The following is a 16309-nucleotide window of genomic DNA, read 5'->3' on the forward strand; positions in this document are numbered from 1 at the left end:
TGCAAACTGTGCAGAGCTAAAGCTATTACTTTGAAATATTAATCGCAATTATTGATCGCAATTACCATTTTGAAGCAAATAATCGCAATTTTTTTTTTTTGTCATAATCGTGCAGCCCTAATCCCCAGTGAGTGAAACAAACCATCTGGTGCGAGGCAGGTTAGGAGAGGGTGTCAGTGGTCCTCTATATGTCCTGGTTAGGGTGATAGCTCAGGAGTCATGAGCTACTCTGACCTGCAGAGGGCGCCCTCTGCCGTGCCAAGTCTAACTGACAAGAGATGAAGGGAGGAGATTACTGGCCTTCATGTTTCTATCATGGTTGTGACAGAGAGAGAGAGAGAGAGAGAGAGAGAGAGAGAGAGAGAGAGAGAGAGAGAGAGAGAGAGTGAGTGATGTTGATAAAAGGAGAGAAAGAATGAGAGGTAGAAATAGAGAGAGAGAAAAGGGGAGAGAGAGTGTGAGAAAGAAAGAGAGAAACAGTGAGAGGAAGAGAGAGAGAGCAGAAATAGAGAAACAGTGAGAGGAAGAGAGAGAGAGCAGGAAGAGAGAAGACAGTGACCGAGGGAGGGAGATAAGTGGGCCAGATCACCCAGAGAGAGAGACATTCTCGCCATGGTAACGAGGACAAACCAGCAACAACCAGAAACACAGGACAGTAACCCTAACCGCCCCCCACTAACCCTAAACCCTAGGAGAGGTCAGTGGGAGAGGGAGAGCGATATGGGGGGGGGGGTTGTAGTAGAGTGTGTGTGTGTGTGTGTGTGTGTGTGTGTGTGTGTGTGTGTGTGTGTGTGTGTGTGTGTACCTGGTCCTCGGAGGCCATGCTCTTCCTCTGCTGGGCAGACCTCTCCATGGCCTCGCTGAGGGACTTGGCGTACTGGACCATGGCTTTGAGCTGGGAGTCGGTCAGCACCCACAGCAGGTCGTCCAGGATCAGGATCAGCTTAGAGGCCACCACGTTACAGTCCTTCATCTGCTCTCACACACACACACACACAAGTATACACACACACACACACACACATATACACGCGCACACACACACACACGTATACACACACACACATGTATACACACACACATACACATACACACACACACACACACACACACGTATACACACATGCATACACACACACACACACACACACAAATACACGCACACATACACACACCCACGCATACACACATGCACAAACACACGCACACACAGACACACACACACACACTCCTTGTTAGTCAACTCTCTGGTAATACACACTTAGAACATATCCTGTTACAATTGACATACCCAATCACAAAAGTGTCAAAGATCAATACGATATAAGAACACCAGGCTATAGTCCTACAGTACCTAATAAAATCCACACAGATATCCTGACACACACACGCACACACACACCTTCTGCACAAAATAAACACAATATCTAAGGTGTATCATAATCTGCATATGAATGAGTACTTCCCTTTCACCATGAGTCAGCAGGCACAGCAGGTCTGATGCTGCGTTCCATTTGTATCAGAGCTCGGGTTTCAACTTGAATGCGTTCCAGAAACAAAACGCAAAAAAAAAGCCCACTTTCACCCCATCTTTGTAGTTCTAGGCAAGCTAGCTATTGTTAGCGATACCAGTTGATAACAATAAACTATGCGATTTTGCGCGTATGAATTTCGTAGCAACATTGTTCACTGACAGATGTTTTGTGTACGACTGATTTAATGAGACATAAATAATACAGAAGCGCTAATAAACAGTCTTATTACAGCGTTCACTTGTTGCTGATGCGCCGAGCAGCCATCTTGATTGACGTCGGCAGTTGACGTTGATTAAGTTGGGGTAGGCTTTTTATAAAATATATATATACATTTAAAATAAAATGGGATAAAACCCTAATGCAGAGATCAGGTGACGTATTTGACGAGTTTGACGTCGAACCTGGGAAACCCCTGATACAAATGGAACACAGCACGAGTTCATCACTGTCTCTTCAGCAGACCAGCGTGTGTGTGTGTCTGTGCGTGGAGTCTGTTTCTAAGCCAAATGAGGCAACAAGCAGCTAGTGTAGCAGACGGATGTCTAGTGAGTTAGTACCCTACAGGGCTGAGGTTTGAGATGCTGCTGATTTGAGCGGGGAAGCACATGGCATCAGAGGGGTGGAGATGGAATTTTATCAGATTTGGGAAGAGGACAGTTTCATTGTGGTGGACGAGTCTATGTATGGGAAAGACTGATTACCCATAATCATATCTTTGTCCTCCCACCCCTCCCACACACGCGCGCGCACGCATGCACGCACACACACCCTCATGGACACACGTTCCTCTTTGTTTCAACATACAATATCTGCTGTGTGTGAGTGTGTGTGTGTGTGTGTGTGTGTGTGTGTGTGTGTATGTGTGTGTGTGTGTGTGTGTGTGTGTGTGACAGATACAGATCATTGTTTACCAAATCTGGCACTCCAGGCTGTTGGCCCACAACCATTGCACACAACCTGTGGTACTGTGTGAGTGTGCGTGAGTGGGTGTGTGTGTGTGTGTGTGTGTGTGTGTGTGTATGTGTGTGTGTGTGTGTGTGTGTGTGTGTGTGTGAGTGTGTGTGCGTGAGTGTGTGTACAGTATGTGTGTGTGTCTCACCCTTCTCTTCAGGGTGACCCTGATCCTGGCCTGGTTGGTGATCAGGCGTATGGGTGTGTGTGTGTGTGTGTGTGTGTGTGTGTGTGTGTGTGTCTCACCCTTCTCTTCAGGGTGACCCTGATCCTGGCCTGGTTGGTGATCAGGCGTATGGGTGTGTGAGTGTGTGTGTGTGTGTGTGTGTGTGTGTGTGTGTGTGTGTGTGTCTCACCCTTCTCTTCAGGGTGACCCTTATCCTGGCCTGGTTGGTGATCAGGCGTATCGGGGCGCTCAGCATCTCCTGCTCGGCGCTCTGGATGGCGTCCGCCTCGATGCGGATCATCTGCCAGCTGATCTCCTTAAAGGTCAAGATCTAGAGGGACGCAGGAACACGTCGTCACCACACACACACACGCGTACACAAATGCACACACACACACACACACACGCACACACATTTACACACACACACACACACGTACACTCATATGCACACACACACGCACACACGTACACACACACGCACACACACGTACACACACGTACACACACACGCACGCACATGTACAGTACACACACACACACGCACACACACGTCCACACAGGGTAGCCATGACTCCAGTTCTATGGTGGCAGGACTGTGAGCACTTGTCTGGTATGCATGTGGTTTCTGTTTGCACAGATCTGCGGTGTGTGTACTGATGCATAACTGACATGACCTCTATTAGCGTCCCCCACTGGGTGAATTACAGGTGTGTGTGTGTGTGTGTGTGTGTGTGTGTGTGTGTGTGTGTGTGTGTGTGTGTGTGTGTGTGTGCATATGTGTGCGTGTGTTTGTGCGTACATGTGTGTGTGTATGTGTGTGTGTACGTGTATGTGTGCGTACGTGTGTGCATGTGTGTGTGTGTGTGTGTGTGCGCGTACGTGTGTGTGTGTGTGTGTGTGTGTAGTAGTGAGCGTGTCCTCTCATGCCAGCGTGCTTGTGTGTAAACACACCTCTCCCCTCTGGGGGTCCTGGATGCGGGTGAACCTCAGGTCGCTGAGGCTCCAGCTGGTGTTGACGCTGTACACCTGCAGCTGGGACAGCTCAAACGAGGCGTTGAAGGCCTTCGCACTGATCCGGATCACGATGGAGTTGATGGACAAAGACATCCCCTCCACTACCTTCTCTGCAAAGCCATACTCACTGAGGAGACACAGACAAAGAGAGAGAGAGAGAGAGAGAGAGAGAGGGGGAGAGAGAGAGAGAAAGAAAGAGACCGTCAGAGAGAGAGAGAGAGAGAGAGAGAGAGAGGGGGAGAGAGAGAGAAAGAGAGACCATCAGAGAGAGAGAGATAGAGAGAAATAGAGATAGAGAGATATATAGAGAGAGAGAGAGACCGTCAGAGAGAGAGAGACAAAGGAGAGAAAGATAAGAGTGAAAGAAAGAGAAAGAGAGAGAGACAAAGGAGAGAAAGATAAGAGTGAAAGAAAGAGAAAGAGAGAGAGAGACAAAGGAGAGAAAGATAAGAGTGAAAGAAAGAGAAAGAGAGAGAGAGACAAAGGAGAGAAAGATAAGAGTGAAAGAAAGAGAAAGAGGGAGAGATTGAAAAGTAGAACATGAGTCATTAAGCCAATAAACAGACATTAAAGGGTATTAGCTCTTGGAGATAAGTCTTTGAGTGTCCGCCTCTAATACAAAAGCGCTGACCTTTGCCCCGAGGCCGTTGCTATGGGAGACGGGCCGTTGGGGGGGCGTGGCTCATCGCAGGTGCTCATCTCCATCACCACCTTATCCAGCGTCTGAAAGGAGCGCAGCACATGATTAAACCCTAACCCCTGACCTCTAACCCCTGACCCCCAACACAGCTTCTGCTTCATCACTTGTAGGGGAGAGGCTATGCAGACACAGTTCATGGAAAGAGTATCAGTGTCTACAGCCTTTCATGTGTCATATCTCTTTCATGTGTCATATCTCTTTCAGGGGTCAACGTACAACCAAGAGGGAGGGTGTGGTTCAATAAAGAACAATGTTCTTATGAAATAGATCACTTTTATTGTTTGGCTGCATTTGTCTGTATCGTTTGGGTTTTCGTCTTTCTTTATGAGAGGCAAGTTATCTTTATAAGACGAGGCAAGTTAACTAGACCAGTTCCCAAAGTCACATGGGCGATTTTATAGGGGGGGCGGGGGGGGGGGCAAGTGCCCCCCCTGATTGGCCAGCCCAACTCTGCTCAAATTCTTTAAAAAAAATAATAAAAAAAATAATAATAATAATGATTTTTTTTTTTTTACTAATTAACACATTTATTATTAAATACATAATTGTGGTTTGTACCAGTTTGTGTTAGGTCATAATTTATTTTAAAAGTGTATTTATTACTTAAACTAGGCTACCTTTAAAAAAATATATATAATCCACCAATGGCACAACTCGTCCGTCGACCTCAACTATTTCTGGTTTGATCTGTTACCGCAAAAAAATGAGATCTGAGTCATACTGTACTGCTCAGTGCTCAACAAGCTACAACTAGCCAACCTGCTCACAATGGAGAAAAGAGCTATAAAAACAATTGACCACTTCTTCATTTAAAAAATAAAATAAAACTGGCAATGCTAATGAAGAAGCTATCACCCGAAATGACACCGCAACACCTGCCTACTTACCCTAGCCCTGATACCATACCTACTTACCCTAACCCCCTACATACTTACCCTAACCCTGATACCCTACATACTTACCCTAACCCTGATACCCTACCTACTTACCCTAGCCCTGATACCATACCTACTTACCCTAGCCCTGATACCATACCTACTTACCCTAGCCCTGATACCATACCTACTTACCCTAGCCCTGATACCATACCTACTTACCCTAGCCCTGATACCATACCTACTTACCCTAATCCTGATACCCTACCTACTTACCCTAGCCCTGATACCATACCTACTTACCCTAGCCCTGATACCCTACCTACTTACCCTAGCCCTGATACCATACCTACTTACCCTAATCTTTACTCTAAGGTTAGTCTATGATGACGCAAATAACTACAATACCTTCAGCGAGTTCCTCTTGTTAACCTTTAATTATTCTACCACCCAAGACTGTGCATTGATGACCTACTGTCAAAGTCCAAGTCAACTTTATTTATATAGCACTGTTCAGACTAGTAACTGTAGCACGCAGTGCTGTTCAGAACCTACTGTGGGTGTGTGGTTTGTTCAATTATGACATTGTGGATTATTAGTCTCATAACATTTTCTGAAGATTGTTCATTCTGTTGCTGGTCGATTTACTGTCCTTTAAAGTTTGTTGGTTAAACAAGTGTTAATCACTTTTAGAGTGGTGCATACAGTAGAGGTGGTGTAGTTTGTTACCTTCTGAAGTTGTGTTAACACTTCACAAACCTTAACCTTCTGAAGTTGTGTTAAGACTTCACAGACCTTAACCTTCTGAAGTTGTGTTAACGCTTCACAAACCTTAACCTTCTGTTAAGTTGTGTTAACACTTCACTAAGAGATGGTGGGAGGGACGTACCAGAGAGATGGGGTGTGTCTTCAGCTTGGTCCATGGAATCTGTCCATCAACAAAAAGAAAGAATTAGAAAAGAAAGAAAAGCAATTAACAGAGCGTCCTTGTACAATCTCAGTTGGGCTAACCCGTCTGTGATCGTGTTTGTTTGGTTTACCCGAGCGAGCTAGCGAAATGTTATCCTGGGATATAGTGAACTAGCTTCGTAGTGGGCGGCTGTAGCCCTGGGTGTGGCTGTAGCTCAGGAGGTAGAGCGGGTCGTCCAGTGATCGGGTCGGCGGTTCGAATCCCGGCTCCACCTGACGACATGTCAAAGTGTCTTAGACACTGAACCTCAAAGACACCTAACCCCAAATTGCTCCTAATGAGCAAGCTAGCACCTTGCATGGCAGCTGCCGCCATTGGTGTGTGAATGTATGTGTGAATGGGTGAATGAGAGACCTTCATTGTAAAGTGCTTTGTATAAAAGCGCTATATACTGTAAGTGCAGTCCATTTACCAGCAGGGCCCAGGTGAGCCAAGCTAAGGGGACCAATGAGAGAGAGTCTAGCTCAACATTCAACTCAACTTCAAACTGGATGAATCCACAGCAGCCTCTTATTCATGATCCTAACCCCTAACCTCTAACCTCTAACCCTAACTTCAAACTGGATGAATCTACAGCAGCCTCTTATTCAAGACCCTAACCCCTGACCTCTAACCCTAACCCTAACTTCAAACTGGATGAATCCACAGCATCCTCTTATTCATGATCCTAACCCCTAACCTCTAACCTCTAACCCTAACTTCAAACTGGATAAACTCTTATTCAAAACCACTTTAAACAGAACTCAAGCGTTTACAGGTTCACACCCTCTGTTTTCTCATCTAACCTCAACCACATAAACACTGGGATCTGGAGACGTAATCAGTAAACTAAATCTTTATTTGACTTCAATCCCGATTTGGCAGGAATTGCAAGCCTTTGAGATTTATTCATGGAAGTTATGCCAGGCAGTGTGGAATCATATAATCTTGTTGGTTACAGCCTTTTACATCCAAATGGCTCTGCAAATGTTTCTTCAAACATTTACCTATTCGTTATAGCAAAACACTGTTCAACTGCTGTAGATATGATAAGAGGGGTGTGTGTGTGTGTGTGTGTGTGGGGGGGGGGGGGGGTAGAAGAAAGAATGTTTGAATTATACGAGGAGAAAGTAGAAAGAGAAAAGAATGCTGCGTTCTGTCAGTTGAACAGAAGCCAGAACTATAAGCTGCTGGAGACAAGGGGCCCCGCAGTGGCTAACAGTTTCCACTAGAACAGGCACGCACGTACACACACACACACACACACACACACACACACACACACACACACACACACACACTCACACACACACTCACACACACACACACACACACACACACACACACACACACACACACACACAGCAAGTCAAACACACACACACAGCAAGCCAAACACAGTAACATACACACAGTAAGTCAAACATTACAGTTAGGCAAATTCAGAAAGATACAGTAGGCAAAGAGGGTAAAATGAAGAAGTGAAGAAGAAAGGAATGCAGGTGATTGGTGGCGCCCAGCAGGCTAGGTGAGTAACAGAGGGGAGAGGGGTTCCCTGCCTTCTCCACTCCGATATACACTTTTAGTTTGTGTTAGGGCTGCACAATTAATCGTGAATTAATCGAAATCGCGATTATGACCTCCGCGATTAACTAATCGCAAAAGGCCGCAGTTAATGTGATTAATAATTTTGCTTTGAATTGAGTGTGCTAGGACTACATGGACGAATCACAGGCGCTTATGCTGTCTGACCAATCACATGCGTTCCCGCTGAGTGGTTACGAAAAAGATGATGTCGCTCAAGCCCAGCAGGTCATATGCAAACTGTGCAGAGCTAAAGCTATTACTTTGAAATATTAATCGCAATTATTAATCGCAATTACCATTTTGAAGCGAATAATCGCAATTATTATCTTTTGTCATAATCGTGCAGCCCTAGTTTCTGTATCAGTTTTAAGTCTTCTTTTACCGCACAACAAATAGCTACGGTAATAGCCAGGGTCTAAAACGAATGACTGGCCTGTCTTTTATAAATCACATGGTCTTAGCCCACCCGCGAGTCTTGACAGTGGAGCAAAAAAACGACTGCTCGACTTCAAGAACCTCAGTCGACTTAAAGGAAAATGCTCGTTTTTGACAACCTGGACCTTATTTACGACATATTATAAGAAGTTTGACTCATAATATGATCTTTACACGCCTCTCCCCCACTTGCTCCAGCACGCATGCGCACAGGCCAGCGCGCAGACTGGCTATTCTCCGGCTCACATTCTCTGCGCTACGATCGTTGTTGGTGCCGAGAATATTGTCGTCGTCATTCGTCAGCAACAATCCGATCGCCAGTCTGCGCGCTGGCCTGTGCGCATGCGTGCTGGAGCAAGTGGGGGATAGGCGTGTAAAGATCATATTACAGAGGCTAAAGACCTCGTATTTGAAAACCACTACAATGCCTCGCGTTGAGGAATCTCAACTGTCGATTCATCCAATCTGATTGATGAAAACAACCGTTTAGCGGCCGAAAATGGATTTTGAGAAGCTGCATTCCCGTTGCCCCGTCCGACGCGATTACATGGATATACTGGCTCGCGCTGGATTTTAAATTTCTTCTACAGGCCTCCGAACAACACAAAAGTGATCTCGGTGAGTCAAACTTCTTATAATATGTCGTAAATAAGGTCCAGGTTGTCAAAAACGAGCATTTTCCTTTAAGGGTCTCCGACTGATGATTCGACTCGTTGACTTTCAGGGGGCAGTCCTACGTTAGCTACGCTAACTATGTTACAGCATGACGCAGATCTCTCTATGGGTCTGGGACACTTCATGCTAAACACATTTTTCGAATCCTGGCCAGTGATTGGTACCCCCGAAATCCCGGGGCACCAATCATTAGCGACTTTCATGATCTGGCGCCTCCCATATATTTTATGAGGCACGCAGCCCATTTTTCAAACCACTCTCATTGCTGCTACGACCTGTCACTCATCCAATTTTGATACCGAGACCCGCCCTCGGAAAACCAGAAAACCAGAGACTATATTGAAACCAGTCCTGAAGTTGATGTATGGATTAGGAAGGAGATCATTTGAGGAGAGAGGAAGAGAGGCAGAAGCACACAACCATCACTTGAGAAGATAGGTAGAGGAAGGATAGGAAGGAGAAAGAGAGGGATGAGAGGAGAGGACAGTAGGAGGAGAGGAGGGGAGGAGCGATGAGAGGAAAAAGGGATGAGAGGAGGAGGAGGGGAGAGGAAGATGAGATGCTTTCAAACGAAAGAGAGAGGGTCAGAGAGCCAGAAGAGCTGATCGGACAGCTCATTAACTGACCAGCCAAGCAGAATGAATAGATGAGACCAATGGACAACAGGTAGAGACACTGCTAACCCTGATACACTGCTCTGTGTGTGTGTGTGTGTGCGTGTGCGTGTGCGTGTGCGTGTGCGCGTGCGCGTGCGTGTGCGTGTGCGTGTGTGTGTGTGTGTGTGTGTGTGAGAACAGTACCCGTATGGCTGCCTTGTTGCACTCCACCCTGTTGATGGCCAGCCAGGTGGGCAGGTCCAGCAGGCTCTGCAGAACCTCCTCGTCCAGCTCCAGGTTGGTCAGCTGACCCTCGCCCTTCAACGTGCTCAGGTTGATCTTGTCTGGAGAGAGGTTCTTGGCAAACCTGGATGGGGGGAGGGAGGGAGAGAGAGAGAGAGAGAGAGAGAGAGAGAGAGAGAGAGAGAGAGAGAGAGAGAGAGAGAGAGAGAGAGAGAGAGAGAGAGAGAGAGAGAGAGAGAGAGAGAGAGAGAAAGGAGAGGGGAAAGACTGAAGTTAGGATATAGTACGTAACTTACGCCGGACACACCTGTGGATTAGAGCTCCTTACACGACAGAAAGCCTCCTGGCACTTTTTCCCTACTAAGAGGAAGCTTTTTGGTCTTCATCGCGGGCGTATAAACCTCAATCTTTCCATGCAAAAAATATATTTTTTCCAGCAGATGTCTAGTTACAACAATATTGAAGTAAGAATGTATTTCTATGTTTATATGTGTGGGATTCCGTTTGGAAAATCCCTGCAATCACAAAACCTAGAAGCTTTTTTTTTTTGCGTGGTGAATTTAAACATGGTGCCGTTGAAATAAAGCTTTGCCAGTACTCAACCAATCAGAAACGCTCCGCACTGCCAGCCCCACCCACAGAGTCCCTGTACTCTGAAGTACCAGGAACTAGTATGTAGTACCTTAGACCTGGGGTGAGAACACAGCTAGTTTTAGTTCTAGTACCCCCAAAGGTTCCTAGTTCCTGGGGGAAAGTATTGTGGTGTTAAATGGCCTTATGTTGGTAAATTCAGTCCCAAATACAGCTATAAAAGAAAGCAAATACCAAGATCAGAAAATAGAGTGAAAAAGAGGTTGAGAAGGTGAGAGGTAGGTCTACACTAGGTCTGCCAGTAGAGATTATAGGAGAGAGCTAGGCCTAGGTCTGCCAGTAGAGATTATAGGAGAGAGCTAGGCCTAGGTCTAGGTAGAGATTATAGGAGAGAGCTAGGCCTAGGTCTAGGTAGAGATTATAGGAGTGAGCTAGGCCTAGGTCTGCCAGTAGAGATTATAGGAGAGAGCTAGGCCTAGGTCTAGGTAGAGATTATAGGAGAGAGCTAGGCCTAGGTCTGCCAGTAGAGATTATAGGAGAGAGCTAGGCCTAGGTCTGCCAGTAGAGATTATAGGAGAGAGCTAGGCCTAGGTCTGGGTAGAGATTATAGGAGAGAGCTAGGCCTAGGTCTGGCAGTAGAGATTATAGGAGAGAGCTAGGCCTAGGTCTGGGTAGAGATTATAGGAGAGAGCTAGGCCTAGGTCTGCCAGTAGAGATTATAGGAGAGAGCTAGGCCTAGGTCTGCCAGTAGAGATTATAGGAGAGAGCTAGGCCTAGGTCTGCCAGTAGAGATTATAGGAGAGAGCTAGGCCTAGGTCTGGGTAGAGATTATAGGAGAGAGCTAGGCCTAGGTCTGCCAGTAGAGATTATAGGAGAGAGCTAGGCCTAGGTCTAGGTAGAGATTATAGGAGAGAGCTAGGCCTAGGTCTGCCAGTAGAGATTATAGGAGAGAGCTAGGCCTAGGTCTGGCAGTAGAGATTATAGGAGAGAGCTAGGCCTAGATCTGCCAGTAGAGATTATAGGTTGCTCATGAGGGTAATTGCAGTCTGCGAGAGCCATGCTGGACATGAGGGAGGATTCAAAATGTCACCAGGCTTCGAAACTGCAGACAGGGGAGCACCGTGGGTGTGGGTGGGTGTGTGTGTGTGTGTGTGTGTGTGTGTGTGTGTGTGTTCACTAAACCAGCTCGAAGCTCACTATGTCCATGATGTCATCTTGTTTGATTATTTGGTTAATTGTAAGCGAGGTGTCCCCTAGCTGTCCACATCCCACAGGGTTCACTGGCCTGTTCACACACATGGTGGGCAGAGACACACACACTAGACAGCTGACTGTCTGAGATGATCTGAAAATGACAGGTGTGGAAGAAAACTCAGTCTTCGTGTATAAAACAGTCTTTATTCGACTTGCATGTTGGGGAGAGACGATAGGAAATCCATGTAAACTCTCTGAAGAGTTTGTTCCCTTTCAGATTACATTCATAGAGCAGCACAAACACGGGTCGCAGCTACGTTATCAAAAGGCAGATAATGGTGGGTGCAGTTCGTCAAGACCACATTTCTCAGGACATGCTGTGAATGGTGCTTTGGGTCACAGATACAAAATAACTAGTTAAAAGAATGAAAATATGACTTATTTAACTTGATTAACTTGATTTCAGCTGTACGTTTTCAATCTATAAACTTCAACACAGGCACATGGATACAGGTCAAATCTCCCTTTCTATCTTGTTTGTTCAATACATTCATTCATTAACACTAACCCTACACGATCATTCATTAACCCTAACCCTACATGATCATTCATTAACCCTTACCCTGCCTATCCATCTTCTCTGGGATTCCCCCCTCCTCTCTCTCACTCCCTCACTCATCTCTCTGTCTCTCCCTCACTCCTCTCTCTCTCTCCCTCACTCCCCTCTCTCTCTGTCTCTCCCTCACTCCTCTCTCTCTCTCTCTCTCTCTCTCTCCCTCACTCCCCTCTCTCTCTGTCTCTCCCTCACTCCTCTCTCTCTCTCTCTCTCTCCCTCCCTTCTCTCTGTCTCTCCCTCCCTCCTCTCTTTCTCTCCCTCCCTCCTCTCTCTCTCTCTCTGTCTGTCTCTCCCTCCCTCCTCTCTCTCTCTGTCTCTCCCTCCCTCCTCTCTCTCTCCGTCTCTCCCTCCCTCCTCTCCCTCCCTCCTCTCTCTCTCCCTCCCTCCTCTCTCTCTCTCTCTCCCTCCCTCCTCTCTCTCTCTCTCTCCCTCCCTCCCTCCTCTCTCTCTCTCCCTCCCTCCGCCTCTCCCTCACTCCTCTCTCTCTCTGTCTGTCTCTCCCTCACTCCTCTCTCTCTCTCGGTCTCTCCCTCCTCTCTCTGTCTCTCCCTCCCTCTCTCTATCCCTCCCTCCTCTCTCTCTCTAGTGAATTATTCAGAGGCAACAGCCCACAGTCAGAGACTCAGTGTTGTATGAGGAGCAGAGGGCCAGTGTGGAGGGACTACACACACACACACACACACACACACACCAGGGAGATAGTATCAGGACGATCCTCTGATGGGATGATACAGCAGCTGTTATCCTGTGTGAGAAAGCGTGTGTTAGTGGCGGTGACACGCAAACGTTCCGTGTTTGAAATGTCTGTTCTGCGCGGTCGGCGCCGTTGAGAGCTTCGGATCTCGCAGCGCTCAGTTAAATATTCATAGTTTCCTAGCTCACGGTCTCATCAGGTGTCACCTATCCAGGTGCAGCTCTCTCTCTCTCCCTCTCTCCACCTCTCCTTCTAAGACTAAGTTCCACTGATTGTCACACACCTGAGTGTGTGAAATTTGTTCTCCGCATTTGACCCATCATCCCCTGGGGGAGCGGTGAGCAGCAGCGGTGCCGCGCTCGGGAATCATTTGGTGATCTAACCCCCCAATTCCAACCCTTGATGCTGAGTGCCAAGCAGGGAGGCAATGGGTCCCATTTTTATAGTCTTTGGTATGACTCGGCCGGGGATCGAACCCACAACCTCTCTGGGCGGACACTCTACCACTAGGCCACAGAGCTGGTTCTCTCTTCTTTCCTACATCTCCTCAGTCTCCAATCGTCATCCCCCTTTCCGATCTGCTCATCATGTCTCTCTCTCTCTCTCTCCCTCTCTCTCTCTCTCTCTCTTCCACGTCACAGTTGTCAGACCACAGGGAAACTATTTAGTCCAGTCATCTCCCCCCTCTGTCGCCATGCGTCCAGTCACTTTCCAGACCTCTCCCACTGTCTGCGGCCGTCCAGGAACCTCCCATCTGAGCTGGTAGTGAGGAGCTGGTGGTAGCGAGAGACGCCTGGCCAGCGACCCTCACACAATGGCCCCACTGTGTGGAGCTGCCTGCTGTAGGCGCTGTACCCAGACCCATGTCCAGCCTGCTGTAGGCGCTGTACCCAGGCCCATGGCCAGCCTGCTGTAGGCGCTGTACCCAGACCCACGTCCAGCCTGCTGTAGGCGCTGTACCCAGACCCATGTCCAGGCTGCTGTAGGCGCTGTACCCAGACCCATGTCCAGGCTGCTGTAGGCGCTGTACCCAGACCCATGTCCAGGCTGCTGTAGGCGCTGTACCCAGGCCCATGGCCAGCCTGCTGTAGGCGCTGTACCCAGGCCCATGTCATGGGCTCTGAGGCGCAGCTTGATGACAGCTTGGTGTACCCGTGCTGATAGACGGAGCCCGAGAATAGAGGAGAGGAGCTTCTTAATTCCCAATCTCTTCTTTCAGGGGTAGAGGCTGGGGTAGAGGCTGGGGTGTTTCAGGGGTAGAGGCTGGGGTGTTTCAGGGGTAGAGGCTGGGGTGTTTCAGGGGCAGAGGCTGGGGTGTTTCAGGGGTAGAGGCTGGGGTGTTTCAGGGGTAGAGGCTGGGGTGTTTCAGGGGTAGAGGCTGGGGTGTTTCAGGGGTAGAGGCCGGGGTGTTTCAGGGGTAGAGGCTGGGGTGTTTCGGGGATAGAGGCTGGGGTGTTTCGGGGGTAGAGGCTGGGGTGTTTCAGGGGTAGAGGCTGGGGTGTTTCAGGGGTAGAGGCTGGGGTGTTTCAGGGGTAGAGGCTCGGGTGTTTCAGGGGTAGAGGCTGGGGTGTTTCAGGGGTAGAGGCTGGGGTGTTTCAGGGGTAGAGGCTGGGGTAGAGGCTGGGGTGTTTCAGGGGTAGAGGCTGGGGTGTTTCAGGGGTAGAGGCTGGGGTAGAGGCTGGGGTAGAGGCTGGGGTGTTTCAGGGGTAGAGGCTGGGGTGTTTCAGGGGTAGAGGCCGGGGTGTTTCAGGGGTAGAGGCTGGGGTGTTTCAGGGGTAGAGGCTGGGGTGTTTCAGGGGTAGAGGCTGGGGTGTTTCAGGGGTAGAGGCTGGGGTGTTTCAGGGGTAGAGGCTGGGGTGTTTCAGGGGTAGAGGCCGGGGTGTTTCAGGGGTAGAGGCTGGGGTGTTTCAGGGGTAGAGGCTGGGGTAGAGGCTGGGGTGTTTCAGGGGTAGAGGCTGGGGTGTTTCAGGGGTAGAGGCCGGGGTGTTTCAGGGGTAGAGGCTGGGGTAGAGGCTGGGGTGTTTCAGGGATAGAGGCTGGTTAGGAAGAGCGATCTGAGAGCATCTCAGAAACCAAGACGAGAGGAATGAGAACAATGTGCAACGCAATTACTAAATTCCTATTCCGTTCAGTGCCAGGAACAGAATGACTGGGCCCTCAAACACTCAAACTGATCTCAGATCTGCTGGCTGGGTCTGAGTTACCAGACGTTAGAGAGAGAAGAAAAGAGGGGAAGTCAGCAAAGTGAGATATAAGGTGAGTTAGTCACTGATGTGGGACTCAAGAAAAACGTCATGTTTGAAAGAATAGACAAGAAGAAAAGTATCCAACATGGAGCCACAGACTACTTTTTCCACACTACTTTTACACTACTTAGTGCTATCGTTCTAATTCTCTTACGTTTTAAAGGAGTAGTAAAGGGAAAAATCATGTTTAGCCCTGTTTTAAGGTTACTTATGATCATATACAATGGTTCAGATCAAAACGTTGACAAAACTAGCACTTTTGAGAAAGTCTGATAATTGCTCTACCACCGTTTTGGTCATACAATGGATGTGGGTGGGCACGTGAAAAAATCACCAACCTCGGTCCACACACCTGGTCCTCTCACACCACCAGCAGAGTCACACACCTGGTCCTCTCACACCACCAGCAGAGTCACACACCTGGTCCTCTCACACCACCAGCAGAGTCACACACCTGGTCCTCTCACACCACCAGCAGAGTCACACACCTGGTCCTCTCACACCACCAGCAGAGTAACACACCTGGTCCTCTCACACCACCAGCAGAGTCACACACCTGGTCCTCTCACACCACCAGCAGTCACACACCTGGTCCTCTCACACCACCAGCAGAGTAACACACCTGGTCCTCTCACACCACCAACAGAGTCACACACCTGGTCCTCTCACACCACCAGCAGAGTCACACACCTGGTCCTCTCACACCACCAACAGAGTAACACACCTGGTCCTCTCACACCACCAGCAGAGTCACACACCTGGTCCTCTCACACCACCAGCAGAGTAACACACCTGGTCCTCTCACACCACCAGCAGAGTAACACACCTGGTCCTCTCACACCACCAGCAGTCACACACCTGGTCCTCTCACACCACCAGCAGAGTCACACACATGGTCCTCTCACACCACCAACAGAGTCACACACCTGGTCCTCTCACACCACCAGCAGAGTGACACACCTGGTCCTCTCACACCACCAGCAGAGTAACACACCTGGTCCTCTCACACCACCAGCGGTCACACACCTGGTCCTCTCACACCACCAGCAGAGTCACACACCTGGTCCTCTCACACCACCAACAGAGTAACACACCTGGTCCTCTCACACCACCAGCAGAGTCACACACCTGGTCCTCTCACACCACCAGCAGAGTCACACACCTGGTCCTCTCACACCACCAGCAGAGCTACAGGTTTTTACATTATTTTTATGCTTTCAAATGTTGCCAAGCTTCATA

General features: G+C 48.5%; 1 protein-coding gene across 2 annotated transcripts in view; it reads right to left on the bottom strand.

The window, feature by feature from the left end:
* bltp3b (bridge-like lipid transfer protein family member 3B) overlaps positions 1-16309 on the bottom strand; it is a 52743-nt gene that overhangs the window by 31077 nt on the left and 5357 nt on the right. For both annotated transcript variants that reach the window (XM_084447500.1, XM_084447501.1), the window contains exons 2-7: positions 9691-9853; positions 6134-6172; positions 4301-4392; positions 3607-3796; positions 2843-2983; positions 806-973 (exon numbers count right to left, since the gene is read on the bottom strand). In XM_084447500.1, coding sequence (XP_084303626.1) covers positions 806-973; positions 2843-2983; positions 3607-3796; positions 4301-4392; positions 6134-6172; positions 9691-9853 — 793 coding nt within the window. The remainder of the gene's footprint in view (positions 1-805; positions 974-2842; positions 2984-3606; positions 3797-4300; positions 4393-6133; positions 6173-9690; positions 9854-16309) is intronic.

Source organism: Borostomias antarcticus (assembly GCF_949987555.1).
Source record: "Borostomias antarcticus genome assembly, chromosome: 13".
Lineage (NCBI taxonomy): Eukaryota > Metazoa > Chordata > Actinopteri > Stomiiformes > Stomiidae > Borostomias > Borostomias antarcticus.